The 15978-nt window shown below is 33.0% G+C and overlaps 1 protein-coding gene across 1 annotated transcript in view; it reads left to right on the top strand.

The window, feature by feature from the left end:
* PKN2 (protein kinase N2) overlaps positions 1-15978 on the top strand; it is a 113011-nt gene that overhangs the window by 30793 nt on the left and 66240 nt on the right. The window contains exon 2 of the mRNA XM_033114574.1: positions 10481-10781. Coding sequence (XP_032970465.1) covers positions 10481-10781 — 301 coding nt within the window. The remainder of the gene's footprint in view (positions 1-10480; positions 10782-15978) is intronic.

A 15978-nucleotide genomic window follows, 5' to 3' on the forward strand; every position in this document is an offset into this window, starting at 1 on the left:
ACCTGAAGTCCCTAACTGGTCTGCCTTCTTTCCACCTTTCAGTCTTATGATTGTCTTTTGTTTTATGTCTAGAGTGTTAAGTTGTAGTTATCGGGCAGGAATAGAGGGAAATGAGCCTATTCCATCTTGTCTAGAACCAGAAATTTGACAGGTCTAATTTTTGTTTTAGTTTCTTGATCAGGAACAATTCTTTTTTTTTTCCCTTTTGGATAACTCTTAATCATCTCTTAGGTTTCAGACCACTTCTGTCATAACGTATCAAGTATACATATATCAACATGATTTACCTAGCTGAGGGAGTGTTTGTCAGGTTTCTCCTTACTGTAATTACTCTTTTTTTCCTCCTTTTCATACTGTACTCTTTCAAAAGCATTCACTATGTACAGTCCATACTAAAGGAGGGGGGAGTTATGCCCCTCTTATTTGAGGGTGGAATACCTACATGAATTATTTTGAATTCTTCTGTACAGAAGATTTATTTCCTTCACCGTTAATTTATTTACTCATTTGTTTATATCAGTATGGACTGATAGGTCTGTATTTTATATTTTGTGTTATTAGGTTTGTGTAAAAGTAATTGCAGTTTTTGCAATTATTTTTAACCTTTTAAGCCGCAGTTACTTTTACACCAACTTAATATAATCCAGTACTATTTTTGTTGCTAAAATTGTTCCAGCGTTGGCTGGTGGAGGCTCTTTCAGATGGCTCTTATGTCCCTTTGACATATAATATCTCCATCAATGTGACATTTTTTTGTTTAGTTTTGAATACTTCCTTACATTCTTGCATTTTAAGGCTCATTTTGTATATTTCCTGCCCCAGTCCTAAAATGAGACATTTCTTCAAAGAGTCCTGTTTCCTTTATTGGAAACTAGTGTTAGAAACCAAGATCTAGGTGCTGGGTGTATTTGTTGCTACTGAGGTATCTTTTCTTTAAGGCTCTCTTATCTGACATAGCAACAAGATGTGTGTATATTAAGCTGTGTATATACACATATAGATATTTCTGTATGTAACCTGCATGTGAATGCTCATAGCAGCTTTATTTATCATTGCAACAAGCTGGAAACAACCAAGATGTCCATCAGTAGATGAATGGATCAGTCACGTTTGGCCAGGATGTGGGACACTGGTTTAGGTTACGAGGTGTCCATCCTGACATTATTCAACTGCGCCAGGGATATAGGATCATGAAAGAACATTGAAGACCTCATTAGAATTATATGGTTTGAGTGAGATTAGAAACATTTCCCAGAAACTCAAGGAAGAAGAGTGCAAAATAAGACCAAAAATTACTAGCGGCATCCTTTGGAACAAAGATGGAAATCTGACCCATTAGGTTCAGTTTTGAGGTATAAAACAAGGTTATTTACAGTGATATACAAACACTTTAAAAGAACACTGACCTTGATAATGGAAAACAATTATATATAGGGATCTGGAATTGCAGTTCTCATTACTGAATTAGAGAGATAAAATTTCATGTTTCAAACTAAGAAGCTAGATGTACCATATTATTTGGAACATTGATTTGTGATAAGAGAAATCTTAAGTCAAACTAAAGCCAAAAGGAATTGGTTGGCCTGTGACTAAAACGTTCAGGGGTGTAGAGTATGTTGGCTTGAAGCATGACGGGCTTTAGATGCTCAACCTGTTTCCTCAGTGATCTTTTTCTCTTTGTGTCTCATCTTTGCTTCTTTCTGGGTTAGCTTTGTTTTCTGGCCATCTAAGATAAGGAAAGCACTTCTCTCCATCAGTTGCTTCAGATTATTATTGTCTTTGCAACTGGTTTCTCAGGAGAAGGGTTTCTCTATCAATCCCTGAAAAGGGCAGCTGAATGGACCTACTGTAATCACGTGATTATTCCTACCACTATCACCGAATCAAAGGATTGGGTGCTCTCACCCACATGCAGCTCATTCTTAATTTTGTGGCAGGAATGGGGAGGAAGCAAGGCAAATTTTTTTTAAAGCAACTATATTTTAGAAAGTAATGACCTTATGTTTTGCTTTTTTTTTTAAGATAAAGATTGTTGTCTCTACCTACATCCTTCTCAAAGTGAGTGTGTTTGGGGAGGAGGTGTGAAAAGTGGGAAAGAAAAGGAAATTGTTTTGTTCTTTTTTAATATAATGGTAATGTCATTAACATCCCCAACCCTCAAATTAGATTGTTATACTTTTTATCTTTTGGGAGTCAACAAAAAGTAATTATTGCAATTGAAGAGAGTGCTTAGAGCTATTATCTCTTGCCTGGGTTACTACAGTAGCCTCTGTTTCGCATATCTGTTACACTCATAAATGTGTAACAAACTCATCTCAAGATTTTGTGTGTATACTAGTGTCTGTTCTGCTGGTCTTGCCTGCACTTACTTATGCAGCTGCATTCAGCTGGTGGCTGTGCTGGACTGGATTGTCCACCATGGCCTCACATGTCGTCCGGGGCTTCCGCTGGAATGGCTGGAACAGCTGCAGTGCTTTGGTTCTCTTCCACATGGTCTCTCATCCTCCAGGGCCTCTCTCTCTAGCAGAATAGTCTGGACTTCTTTAAATAGTAATTGGTTTTTCAAGAGGGAGAACAGAAGCTACTCATATGAGTCCTCTTGAGGCCTGCGCTTGGAACTCCCTACCCATCATCAGAATGTCCTTCCATCATGCTATCAGTGAGAGTCAGTCCCAGAGCTCGCCTGGAGTCCGTGTGGAAGGGGGCTACATGATGATAGGAACACAGGAAGGCAGGATTCATTGAGGCCATTTTATAACGACATACCGTAGCTTCATAACCGGTTTCCCTGCTTTCCCCTGCCCCTCTTAAATCTATCTTAACACAGGAGGTCATATCATATCACTTCTTTGCCTAAGCCCTACCCCGTTTCACTCAGAGTAAAAGCCAAAGTCTTTATATTGGTCTATAAGGCCCTATATGATCCTTAGTTAAACAGGGATTTATATTTTATCTAAAGCAGGACATTCAAAGTGGGCAGTCCAGGACTTTTGTAGCAGTTTAATAAAGCCATCAAGGTCCCAGGCTCTTTCTCTTTTTTTTCCACCCTTAGTGTGTTGGTTTTTGTCCTGCTTGCCCCTTTTTTGTCACAGGATGGCTCCTGCACCTCCAGACCATGGGTCTGCATTCTAGGCAAAAAGAAAGGGAGAAGTGGAAACTTTCCCCCAAATCCTGGGCTTCTCTTGGACAAGAATTGTCATGTGGCTACTTCTAGCTATAATTAAATCTGGTGAAATGAGAATATTATGTGTGCACTTTGTTGCATCTAACAAAATGGGAGTGTTTTTAGTAAGGATGCAGGGAGGATGTATATTATGTAGCACCCAGCACTATCTGCTTCAGTGCTTCGTTAATGAGACTTAGAAATAATGCAGTCAGGGTAATTGTAATAATTCTGTTTTGCAGATGAGGAAATTGAAAACTTTAGCAGGCCATAGTATTAGAATTTGTACATGGCAGGTCTGACTCCAAATGCTTTGTTCTTTCTATTCATACTATGTTCTACCTGAACCTTCTGTTAACACACACACACACACACACACACACACACTCACACTCACACACACACACAGTATGACCTACATTTGTGTACAGCTTTGCTGCTGCTTCAGGTTGTTTGGTTTTCATGTCTGTCTTCCTTAATAAACTGAATAACTGAAAGAAAGCAGGATTGTGTTATTTTGATTGCCTCGCATTCAGTGAATATTTTGAATAAATGAAACTGTAAAAAACTAAAAGTTAGGAAAGCCAAACATCATTTTGCAGATGAGCAAACAGGTACAGAGAGATGGACTAACATTCTTGAGTTGCATCGCTAGTGACAGAGAGCTGGTGTTAGAACTGATTTCTGGCTTTCTAGTTGAGAACATTCATCCCTCTGAGACACAGAAGATTGGATTCGGGTAAAATTAGAGAGTAAGAGGCAATATGTCTTGCCCATATCCCTGCTTTAAGGCACATAATGTCCATTAATTAATGCAAATCTCAGTTGGGTTGAGGTGTAGTTGAAACATAGCGAAGTGGATACTGCAGAGGTCTCTTCTAAGAAGGCATTGTGGAGTAAAAGAACACCAAACTAGGAGTCAGGAGACGAGTGTGCTAAACTCAACCAGGTCACTGACATTTCTTTGTGACCTAAGGCAAGTTGCTTAGCTGCTTTGAACCTGCTTTCCTCAAAACTAACATCAAGGGGGTTAGGCTACGTGATCTTTGGAATTCCTTCTAGCTAAAACAGTATGTGATTTACTGTACCTACTGAGTTTTTATGGGTTTTCTAACATTTTTTGGCATCTATCAGGTTAGACTGTTTTATATTTCTATAATATAGAGAAAGTAACAGCTTTTTCACTTCTTCTCTGGGAACTTGGCCAGTGAGAAGTAAACATCCTTTCCTGTCTCTCCCTAAATGAAGTACTGGGTCATAAGTGACAGACTTTTTTCTTCATTTTGTTCTTTGAATCTAATCCTGTTCTTATTTTGGTGTTCTTCATTGTGAGTTTGTTGAAATGTAATAAATTGAAAGTTTTAATTTATGTTTTAATCTACAGATCAGAATTTCATATTTCATAAAATAAAAAATAGTTGTACTTCATTATTTCATAAAATAATAGCTGTATTTAACAAATACGTATTAACACATTCAAATACGTGTATTTGAAATAGTTGGCTGACATATGATGTGGTCTAGTTAGAGTGGAATGCGTAGTCTAATTCCTTGCAGTAGAATTGTATTGACTCAAAATAACTTAATTAAATAGCAAATATACTGTAGATTGTAAGACCTCAATATAAACTTTCATATTTTCCAAATTGAAATAAAGTGAGTTACTTTTGTTTTCCTTTAAATGTCTTTCCTTCCTTAATAGATAGGCAGTGTATATGCACTGCTTTAAAACAATCAAAAACTATAGAAGACTTTGAAGAACAAGTGAAAATTTCTTTTAAATATTTTACCCAGAGATAATTATTGTTAATACTTTGATCTCTTTCCTTCCAGTCTTTTTCCCCCCAATCTTATTTTAAACATAATTTGAAGAAAAAAAAACTGTGTACATAGCAACAGTATATCAGGATAGACATCCTGCTGTGGAATAAAAAGGGCATAAATAAGAGAAACCTTTTCTTATTCTCTAGACTATTTAAAATTCTTTTGTAACAACATTTAATTAGCATCCTGAACTTCCTCTTTCTTATAAGTAAGATTAAAGCCCTGCTGTTTCTAAGCTTTATTATAAGGAAGTCTGTCTCTGCCCAGCACAGTCCCTTCCACATATTAGTTATTAATTTAAAATTTACTGAATTGGCCATTCTATATAGTAATAATTTCTACTTATTTTCTTAGGTTATATCCTTAATATATAGATAGCTAGAACTAGAATTACTGAGTCAAAGGGCATCATTATTTTTAAGTTTCTTTTAACATTTTTTACTTTTATAAAGGCTTGTGGCTTACAGCTCAGTTATGAATATTATAAAATCTTTGTCAGTTTAAGAGGTAAAAAATCATACAATCTCTTTCACCACAGCACCATTTTTCTTTCATGTAAATTAACATACATGATAAGTGAACAGGGGAATGATGTTAGTATAACACGGACTCTGTATTAGTTCATCTGTAATTTGCCCCAGAATGTTAATATTTTGAAGCACATTTTTTGTAATTTTAGAGAAAACCTTAGCAATATATGAAAACCATAAGATAAAAGCTGAAAAACCATAAGATAAGAAAACCATAAGATAAAACTATAAGATAGAAGTTTGATAGTTTTGGGCCTCAGTTATGACTAAGAAGTCTTCTGTTGATTTGTCATTCATTTGCAGATAAAATGCCTTTTCTTTTCTCTCTGTTTACTTTTGCTATTGTTATTTTCATTTATCTTATTTGCAACTTGATGTGACCTTCCAGTCTAAGGATTTATATCATTCTTCAGTTCTGGAAAATGCTTCCATATATTTCTTCAAGTAGTGCTTCCTCCCTATCTTCTTTAATCTTTCACTCTATAACTCTTACTAGATGAATCTTTGGTCTTCTCATTTTTTCTTCCAATAAGATAAAATTTAATTTTTCATATCTCTGTGTGATGAATTCAGAGTACTTTTCTCAGTTATCTGTCTGCCAGTGTATTAATTCATTGTCTTGGTCTAATTTGCTGTTTAACCTATCCACTGAGTTTTAAATTTATATTGGTTCCTTTGAAATCCATCTAATTTTTACTCTGTTTCTTATTCATTGAGGTCTCAGTTCCTTCTTTTATTTATTTAACCACTTGAAACCTACTTACCGAAAAATAATTTTGATTGTCCTATAAATCCTGAGGGTATTAATTCCACTAATGGTTTCCTTGTGTTTGTATTTGACATGTTTGATTGAATGATTGCATTAAGGATGTGGATGATATAAAATTTAAAGTACATTAAAAATAGGTAGGTAGGATTAATCATGAAAAACTTGAATATTTTTTGAACAAGTATTTTGTGATCATGAATTTAGATTGATAGTGAAAGGAATAGGACATAAGAAACACGGTAAGAGAATATAAACAGAAAAGTGTTCAATTAATTTGACTAGAATGGAATGGCTCAGCTTGTGATCTCAGTGATAAAAGTTACAAGAACTATGGGGTTTCCTTAATATATAGATAATTGATGGAGGAGCATGAATACTCTTAAGAGTTTAATTTTACACTTAGGATTAGTTTTTAAATCTTTTATCTATACTTTCCAAGCATATTAATGAATTTTAAAGGGAGTTTGTGATTAGCTAGCTTTGTTTTAAAAAGATGTAAAGAGTATCTACTGTTTACTTTTGGGGGACGCATGAAATTTTATGCAGTAGAAAAGATTGTGAATGGTAGATGAAAGTGTTAAGCTTGTAAACATAATATAATGTAGATTGTAGATAATTACCACTGCCTGTAATAGAACCTATTCAGGCAAAGATTATCGCTGCAGATTTTCACTGGTTACGTAGCTTTTCATTTTCCTGAGGCTAATTTATCTTCCCAATGTCAAGAATATTATTTTATTGCCTACTACTGCTTCCTGGCATTTTTGAGAGAGAGAGAAAGAGAGAGATTGATTTTTTTGGGCGGGGGTGGTTAGACATATAATTTAATAGATGGAATATCTCATTTCAGTTGTTCCAAATGCAAGAAAATTACATTTTCCAATAACTTTCACAATTTATGGCAACTGAAATGTTCAGGAAAAGAGTAAATAGAAGGTACCGTAACCTTTCCTATCTGCTCTCAAAGGGCATTTGTATATTATCTTAAATTACTGATTATATTGTACTTTAGCTCCTGCTCCTTTCAAAACGGTGTTTGAGCCATTCCACAACAAAAGATGGGAGTAAAATTCAGGAAATGGGAGTAAAAACTAAAAATTCAAGCCTATGAAAAGAGGGGAAGCAAACATTCTAACCACACTATGGTTCATCCAAGTCAGCTAATATAGTTGATATGATTGAATATCAATTTTGCCCTTGAGCTTTCTGGAATATGAATTCTCTTTATCAGAAATAGGAAAGCATGACTTCCTTAGCAGTGATGAATTCTAAAAGAAGTATATTCAATAGTGTAATAGACAAATTATTAAGAAAACACAGCTGCCAGGCATCAGCCCTGTCCCCAGGTTGCTCGTAGTATTTGGAGTGGTCAGATAACAGAAGGGATCATGGTTGAGATGGGATCCCTGCTGCTATCAGAGCACACAGGAGAGGCATTTAATCTAAATTCTAAGAAAGGGCATAGTCTCTTCTTTCCTGAGAAGAACTGGGATGAACTTTGAGCAAAGTAAAAGTTAGCAAAGAAGAGACTAGGAAAGCAGAGTTGAAGAAAGAAGGAAAGTTGGTGGATCCCAAAGGTGCAGCCTGCATAGTAGCTGAGCCAAGAGAGATCGTCTTTGTCGTTAAATTTCTGTAATTTGATTGGAATTTAGGGAGCAAATTGAAAAGAAATGGGAGTTGAAGTAGGCAGGGGCCTTCAAAGTATTCATATCAAAAACAAGCCAATTTCATATACTAGTTTTTTTTGTCTTTTGTTTTAACAGCTTTTAAATCTTTATACCATGATTCTCAAATTATGCAGCAGTTCTCTAGGGTGCCTCAGCAAAATCTCAGGTTGCTGCAGTATATTTTAAGTTTTTAGGGAAGCACACAGTAACACCATTTGTTGGACACCATGTGAACTAACTGGAGTCAGTTAGGTTTCAATATGAGATTATTCTACATTCTGTTTGTACAACGAAACAGGAAATGAGGGTGGCAATATACTGTCTGATTTCAAGGTTTGAGAAATTGTGAAGGTACCCAACAGGCAGACACATCACATTAATAGGTAATTGTGCTTAGTAAAGAATGAAATAAAAATGTAATTTTCTTTCAATTTGTATCATTTCAAACAGCTACTAAGTTGTTGTAAGTATTTTTAAGTTATTTGGACCTTACTACTTAATACATGGAATTGTTAGGTATTCCTTGTGGTCTATGAGGCATAGAGGAAAAATTACTGTAACATTAAGGTCACCAGGAACCAAGAAATTTAGGGAACTTCTGACTTAGTACAAAATGCTAAAGCACAAATTTATGAAAACAATTCATGCGATGTTTTCTAAATCTATAACGATAGAAATAAAAATATCCAGAGTAATGCGGTTAGCTTGAACGTTTTCATCTGAGCATTGTTTGCCTTAGTCCACTTTACCTGAAGTTAGACAGCAGAAATTTGGGATTTTATTTGTTGGCATTAGCCATATGTACTAATGTTTTGATAACCAGCCAAATGTGGATTCATAAACTTTAGAAACTGAATAAATGGATGATAGGACTTATATTCTATTATAGATAGTAAAAAAACTAGATATTATTTTGGCCCATGTAGAAGCTCTTTGTATATCCATATAGATAAGAATCAGACATTTTAAATTTAAAAACTTATTTTTGAAATGTTTATATATCAAATTATAATATTTTTTTAAGAGAATCAGACGTTTAAGGTCAGTAGATGTAGATCATCTATCCCAGGAATTCTTAACCTAAGATCTATGGAATCTGGAAATTGGAAGGCAGCTATGCTCACCACTATACCACCAACGCGGAATCTGGAAATTGTACATACAAAGATGAAGTTTTCTTTGTTCTAGTTATTTGTTTGCTTATCAGAGTTTCAAAGGGGTTCTTTGGCCCTGAAAAGGTCAAGAACAAATTTATGGGTCAACTACATTTTTTGCTTAGTATGCCTATTAGCACAGGGTAAAGTGATACCAACGTCAAGGCTAGATCCTGTATCTTCACATCTGTTAACTCTATTTTGCAAGATACATGTTTTTTAGATGTTAAGGATTAGATGACAAAGTATTTGCACCAAAAATTGAAATAGAACTTATTTATATGGGTGTAATTAATTCTCAAAGAAATTAAAGAAAGTCTTTTAATTAGTTAGGTCTGTGGTTCAAAAGGTGCACAGTAAAATATGTCTCTTTTCTCTGTGCTTCACAAACTCAATTCTTCTTCCAAAAGGTAAATGTTATTTCCACTTTCTTGTGTTTCAGAAATTAACAATTTAAAAACCAACAGTATTATAGTAATGGAGTTTAAAATAGTGAATGACATACAAATAACTAAAACATAACTTTGGTTGTTTTAAATGTAGATTAGATGTGCTTACCTGATTTAATTTTCATTTTAAGATGAATTACTTATACAATGTATTATCTTAGATTCCAACAGTAGAACATAATTTAGGTATATTTTCTAGTAATGATGTTTTTGTAGTGAGTCAACAAACTTATCAATTGGGTTAGTTAGCCATGAAATATATAGAGTTCTGAATGCAGTCTTCCCAAGCCTTAATGCATTTAATCCATTAACTAAAAAAGTGTTCAAAAGAATATAACTTTATTTTTGCCAATAATTAGTTTATTTAAGAGGTTTCTTATAGAAGATGAAATGGAATTTTATCTTACCTATGGAACTTAATAATTTTAACTTATTAGGTGACTATAATGGGGCAAGAATTGTATTTGGAGCTTCACATATAATATTTTGAATTACTACAATATCTCCGAAAGGTGGCCAATATTATTATTTAAATTTTAAAGATGATTAAACTGAGTATTTGAAAGGTTAAATAACTTGCCCAAGATTCACAGTGTCGGCTTTGGGATCTAACTTGGGTTCATAGGATATCAAAAATCCACTATATACTATCCTAAGATGCCTGTATATGTAGATATGTTGTATTTATTTTAATATAAACTTGTCAGGTAATGCTATTTAGTGAGTGGGCAGAGTGTTTGAACTTACGGTTTTGTGTGGTTTTAAAGGTAAATAAGTAGTTTGCTGCTTATTAAGGAAAGAATTAAATGTAATGCACTTAATAAAGAATCATTTTTTTGTACAGTTTTATTCTTATGCTGCACATTTTACTGAGCAGCTAACTTTCTTAAATTTCCACGTTTCTGTGTTTACTTTTTTCTGTAGGGAGATTCCCGAAATCTTCCATTTTCTGAGAATGTGAGTGCTGTTCAGAAATTAGACTTTTCAGATACAGTGGTGCAGCAGAAGTTGGATGACATCAAGGATCGAATCAAGAGAGAAATAAGGAAAGAACTGAAAATCAAAGAAGGAGCTGAAAATCTGAGGAAAGTCACAACAGATAAAAAAAGTTTGGCTTATGTGGACAACATTTTGAAAAAATCAAATAAAAAATTAGAAGAACTGCATCATAAGCTACAGGAACTAAATGCACATATTGTCGTATCAGATCCAGAAGATGTTACAGGTATGTTATGTATTTTATTTGATGTTTTTATGGTATACTAATAAGAAATGTATCATTTTTTAAAATGACAAGCTTTGTGATGTATAGTTTTTAGCTTTTCTGAAAGAACAGGGACTGTGTTTTCTCTTACAGTTAAGGTCTTGTTTATATTGTATTCAGAAGTGTGTTGAATAGATGGATATGAAAATTGAAACGTTTACTTAGAGATGAGTAACTTGGCTGTCTACTCTCTTATCCTTTGTCAGTAAGATATTACTTAGAATCATTTTCCAATATTAATGTTGTATTGAGTCAACCACATGCTCTTACCTGATTCATCCTTGTGATCAGCAGCAGGAGTTTGCCAGATAACTTTCTAAAGTTAAAAATGCATTCTGTGACCAAGGGCTATTTTTATTCTTTGCAAATATAATTAATCAAACCTATGACCTTTGTGCTTTAAGCAACTGAATTAACAACTAAACCACCAGGCATATGGTTTAAAAAAGAAGATAATCTTTTTTTTAAGAAGAAGATAATTTTTAAAAGCCAAACATTACTTGTTTTTCTTAAATATAGAAAATAAAAGGAAAATATAACCTATAAGTCCATCCTAAGAGCATAATTTTTAAACAATAGAATTAACAAAATGTTCATGTTGGAAATTTTTTAGTGGTACAGAAAGTAAAAATGGACAAATTACCTCTCTCCACTCTAGGCCCTTTCCCTAAAGGTAGCATTACTAACTTTTTTTGCTTATCCTTCCAGAAAAAAATTTCTGTCTTTGTACCAACATTCATATACACACACATATATGAATGTTGGTACAAAGACAGAAATTTTTTTCTATATATATAGATATATATGTGTACATATGTATATATACATGTATGCATATATACATATACATATATGTGCATATATGTATATACATATATGTATGCATGTACATATATGTATGTGTATATGTATATACGTATATACATATATGTATATACGTATATATGTACATATATACATTCTTTCTAAAAGTTTTTACTTGAAAAAATCATAATACACATTTGATCTAATACTTTTGTCTTTGCAAAGATTATATTTTGAACAAGGTATTTAATCTCTTTAACCCCTATTTCTTCATTTGCAAAGAAAAGGAGTGGTGTATCGTAGAGTAGTAATGTATCTAGAACTGTAGAAATTGTAGAAGAACTGTGTAACTAGGTAATAAGAAATAACATACAAGTAGAATTAAATTTGATTAAGAAAATACATAGATTTGACTAAGAACCTCAAATTACCAATCTGAAAAGTTGCATAAAATACTTATGATATTCAGTGTGCTTGACAGAACTTCTTTTTAATGCATCAATTTTAACATCTGGGACTTAACTTAGGGATTTCATTTGGAGGCGCTATGTAGAGATTTCAGCCTTGTAAGAATAATAGAATCTTGAAAATGAAAGAAATAGAGAAACAAGCCTTCTTTAGATCGTAAATAATCCCAAAGATGTGCATTAATTTGCCCAGAATCACAAAGCTAGCTAAGAAGTCTTCAACTCATTAGTATTCTTTTACCAACACATTCAATAATTACATTGTAAGTAGAAATTTGTATTAAGAAAATGCTTTTTTTAGAAATGTCTTATAAACTTAGAAATAGCCTGTTCTGTTGGAACTCTGCCGAGCTCTACATTTTTTGCCCATTACTTCTTTAAGAGAGATCTAAAATAAGAAATGGCACTGCAGCTTTAAACTCTGTTTATTTAGAGAAAACATTTTCCTCCTCACAGAGTACTGATAAGTACCTTGTAATTGGAATATAGAAGAGTTTTTGCCACACAGAGTCCATTTGGTTTCCCTAGTCCCTTAAAATATTTTAACTTTACTGAAGTATAAATTACCTATTATAAAATAGACATATTTAAGTGTATGATTTGATGAGTTTTAACTCAGGTAATGAACAATATATCCAGTGGTCCTGAACTTTTCCACCACTTCAGTGGTTCTCTTGTATTCATGCTTCTCAATCAGTCTCCAATTCCCATCTCTGGATTTAGGCAACCTTTTCTAACTTCCATCCCTTTAGATTAGATTTGTCTTTCCTAGAGTTTCATATAAAGAAATGATCTTTAAGTCCTATCAAATTCCTTTTCTCCTTCAAAAGCCAATTTTGGTATTAACTGTGAAACCTTCCCTGACTTTCTCTGATGATCTTCTTTGTTCTGCTTTGTCCATTCATTATTTTATTATGTTGTATTGTACATGTTTAATATCACTTAATAAACTGTATGTTGCTCTAGGGGAGGGATATGTTTTTATTCACCTATTTTCAAGTCTTATCATACAGCCTGGAACATGGTAGGTATTTAGTTGTGAATATTGTATCTCAAAAAAACAAAAAACCCAGCAAATAAAACTCTTGTGTTAGTTGTTGTAATTAATACTAAAGCATAATTAATCAGGGTACTTTAAAAATGTAATGACTTGGAAATTTAGAGAAAGCTGGCAATAGTAAAGTTATGTTACGAGCCTTAAGGACATCCCAAAAAACGTTTCCCAGAAATTTTAATGATGGGAACCATTTTCATAATACATGAGCTAATTTTTAAAAGCTTTTCTATAACTAATGCTAACAACTTGGTAAAATTTCTAAGTGTTAGTTAAAAAATCCAATATGACATTTTTTTCAGAACAAAAATTTAATAACTTGGGGAACAAAGCCTTAAATAAAAGGTTTAAGATAAAGAAATACAGAAACTTTCTTTACTGATTATTTTTAGTATTGACTTTTCAGATAATTTCAGGGCAAATGTTACATGAAGCAAGCTTTCTACTGTGCCTTGTTAATACTTGCAGCTTTTTTGGAATAAACTTGACAAATTGGTTAAAATTTGAGTTAGTTAAAAAAAATACTTCTCTTTGCAAATGGCATATTCACACAGTTTGGTAATAAGGTTTTTTTTCTTTTTCCCTTATTATTGATATGACAGCATTAAAACCACAACAGCACAAGATTAAAGGTACCGTGTTTCCCTGAAAATCAGACTTGGCTCTAATGCGTCTTTTGGAGCAAAAATTAATATAAGACCTGGTATTATGTTATATTAGATTATATCATATTATATTTTATATTATAAAGACCTGGTCTTTATTATATTAAAATAAGACTGGGTCTTATATTAATTTTTGATCCAAAAGACACATTAGAGCTGATGGTTCAGCTAGTCTTATTTTCTGGGAAGCACAGTAGTTCAATTTTAATTTTAGGTCAGATTGCTATAAAATTTTATAGTTTTTTACATTGTGTACTAAGGTAAACAAAATTATTTATTTTAGATTATATGTGACAAGAAGATTCAAGGATAGTACTTTACTTTCTTTTTTCCCTTTCTTGTTACCTCTTCTCGTTTCCATCTTCTCAGACCCCACCAAACTTAGACTGATTTTTACCTATTAAGGTACTGAATATTTTCTTTAGTATCTAGAATACCCAGATGGGAAATATTAATTTAGTATAGAACTAATAGTATTGGGATTTATTTTTTGGAGTTAACCTTGGAAATTCTTCTAAATTCGGAAGGTACAACTATATTGAGGGGGTTTTTTCCTTAATGACAAAAGTTCAGTTTATGATGTCTTTCTTGAATAAACAGAATTTAATTTTAATTTTTATTTTTCCTCTATCTACCTAAATGTGGCATAGAAATTATAGTTGAATTTTATATATTTTAAAATATAAGTGTGGAATCTGTGACCTGGTTTGTTACATCATTTCTACGTATTCCTTATTTCTAATTGAATTTCCCATTTTGAGGTAAATGTTTTGTATTAAGTTGTGAACTCTTAAGGAAAGGATTGCCATTAATTAGCCAGTGACCATTAATTGGCAGATCATTTTTAACACCTCTGGATTCATTTCCTTATCTTTAAAATCATGATTTAAATGATCTGTAGATCTCTGGCACTTGAATTCTTTGATGATAGACCTTTTTTTTTTTAAAGTTAATACACAGTAAAATGGATTCTTTTTTGGGATACCTTCCCATGAATTTTAATATATATAGAGGTTCCTCTAACCACCACCACAATCTGGCAAAGGAACAGTGCTATCCTTTGGTAGTCACACTCTCCCCACTTCATATCCCCTGGCTACCACTAGTCTGTTCTGTCACCATAGTTTGCTTTTCAAGAATATCATATAAATGGAATCATAAAGTATATAACCTTTTGAGACTGTTTTCATTCAACATATTGCTTTTTGATATTCATCCAGGTTTTTGCACTTACCAATAATTCATTTTTTTTTTATTGCGGGGGAGTAATACATTGTATAGATGTACCACATTTTATCCATTCACCAAAAACATTAGGGTTGTTTTCCAGTTTTTGGCAATGTTCAGTACAGCTGCTGTTAACTACCCATGAATAATAGGTTTTTGTGTGAACATGTTTTGGTTCACTTTGGTGAATACTTAGAAGTGTGATTGCTAATTCATATATGTTAGGGTATGTTTAGCATTATAAGCAACTGACAAAATGTTTTCCAGAGTGACTACTATTTTTTATTGTCACCAGCAATATGTGAGAGTTCTAGTTTTTCATATCCTCTCCAGCACTCGGTATTGTTAATATATATTTTTAACCAGTCTAACAGGTGTATAGTGGTTAGTGATGTGCATTATTGTAATCACAGGGAGGAAAGAAGAAAAATAAAGTGGCATCAGCTTAAGAATTCACAAAAGAACTATGTGTGCCCTAGATACTGAGTTATGTACAGAATGACAAAGTCTTCTCTACCATGAGATAGATACAAATGTGTGGTTTTCAAATATTAAGATCTAATATAATTAAGATCTAATATAATAAGTACAAGCAATTCTGCAATTTTTAATGCCTAAGTTGCTTATTTCACCTTAAACAAAAAATGTTACAGCCAACAATTTTATCCATGCTTTTTTGGTAAAATACTTAAAAAGCTAAACCAGAGGTTGTACTAGCAAGAAAATAGTTCAGCAGAATTACTTTACTCGGTGACATCTGACAAAGGTCATGCTGATTAATCATCAAAATTACTGATTAAGCATCCATTAATAATAAGTGAGCATTCATTATAATCTGAACAGGTTCCAGATAACTTTATAATGTAAGCATTATCTGTTTAAGATTTCGGGAGAAACATAAACAGTTAATGTAACTATAACAAATGGCAAGATTCTGGAGT

The sequence above is a fragment of the Rhinolophus ferrumequinum genome, chromosome 9, assembly GCF_004115265.2.
Source record: "Rhinolophus ferrumequinum isolate MPI-CBG mRhiFer1 chromosome 9, mRhiFer1_v1.p, whole genome shotgun sequence".
Classification (NCBI taxonomy): domain Eukaryota; kingdom Metazoa; phylum Chordata; class Mammalia; order Chiroptera; family Rhinolophidae; genus Rhinolophus; species Rhinolophus ferrumequinum.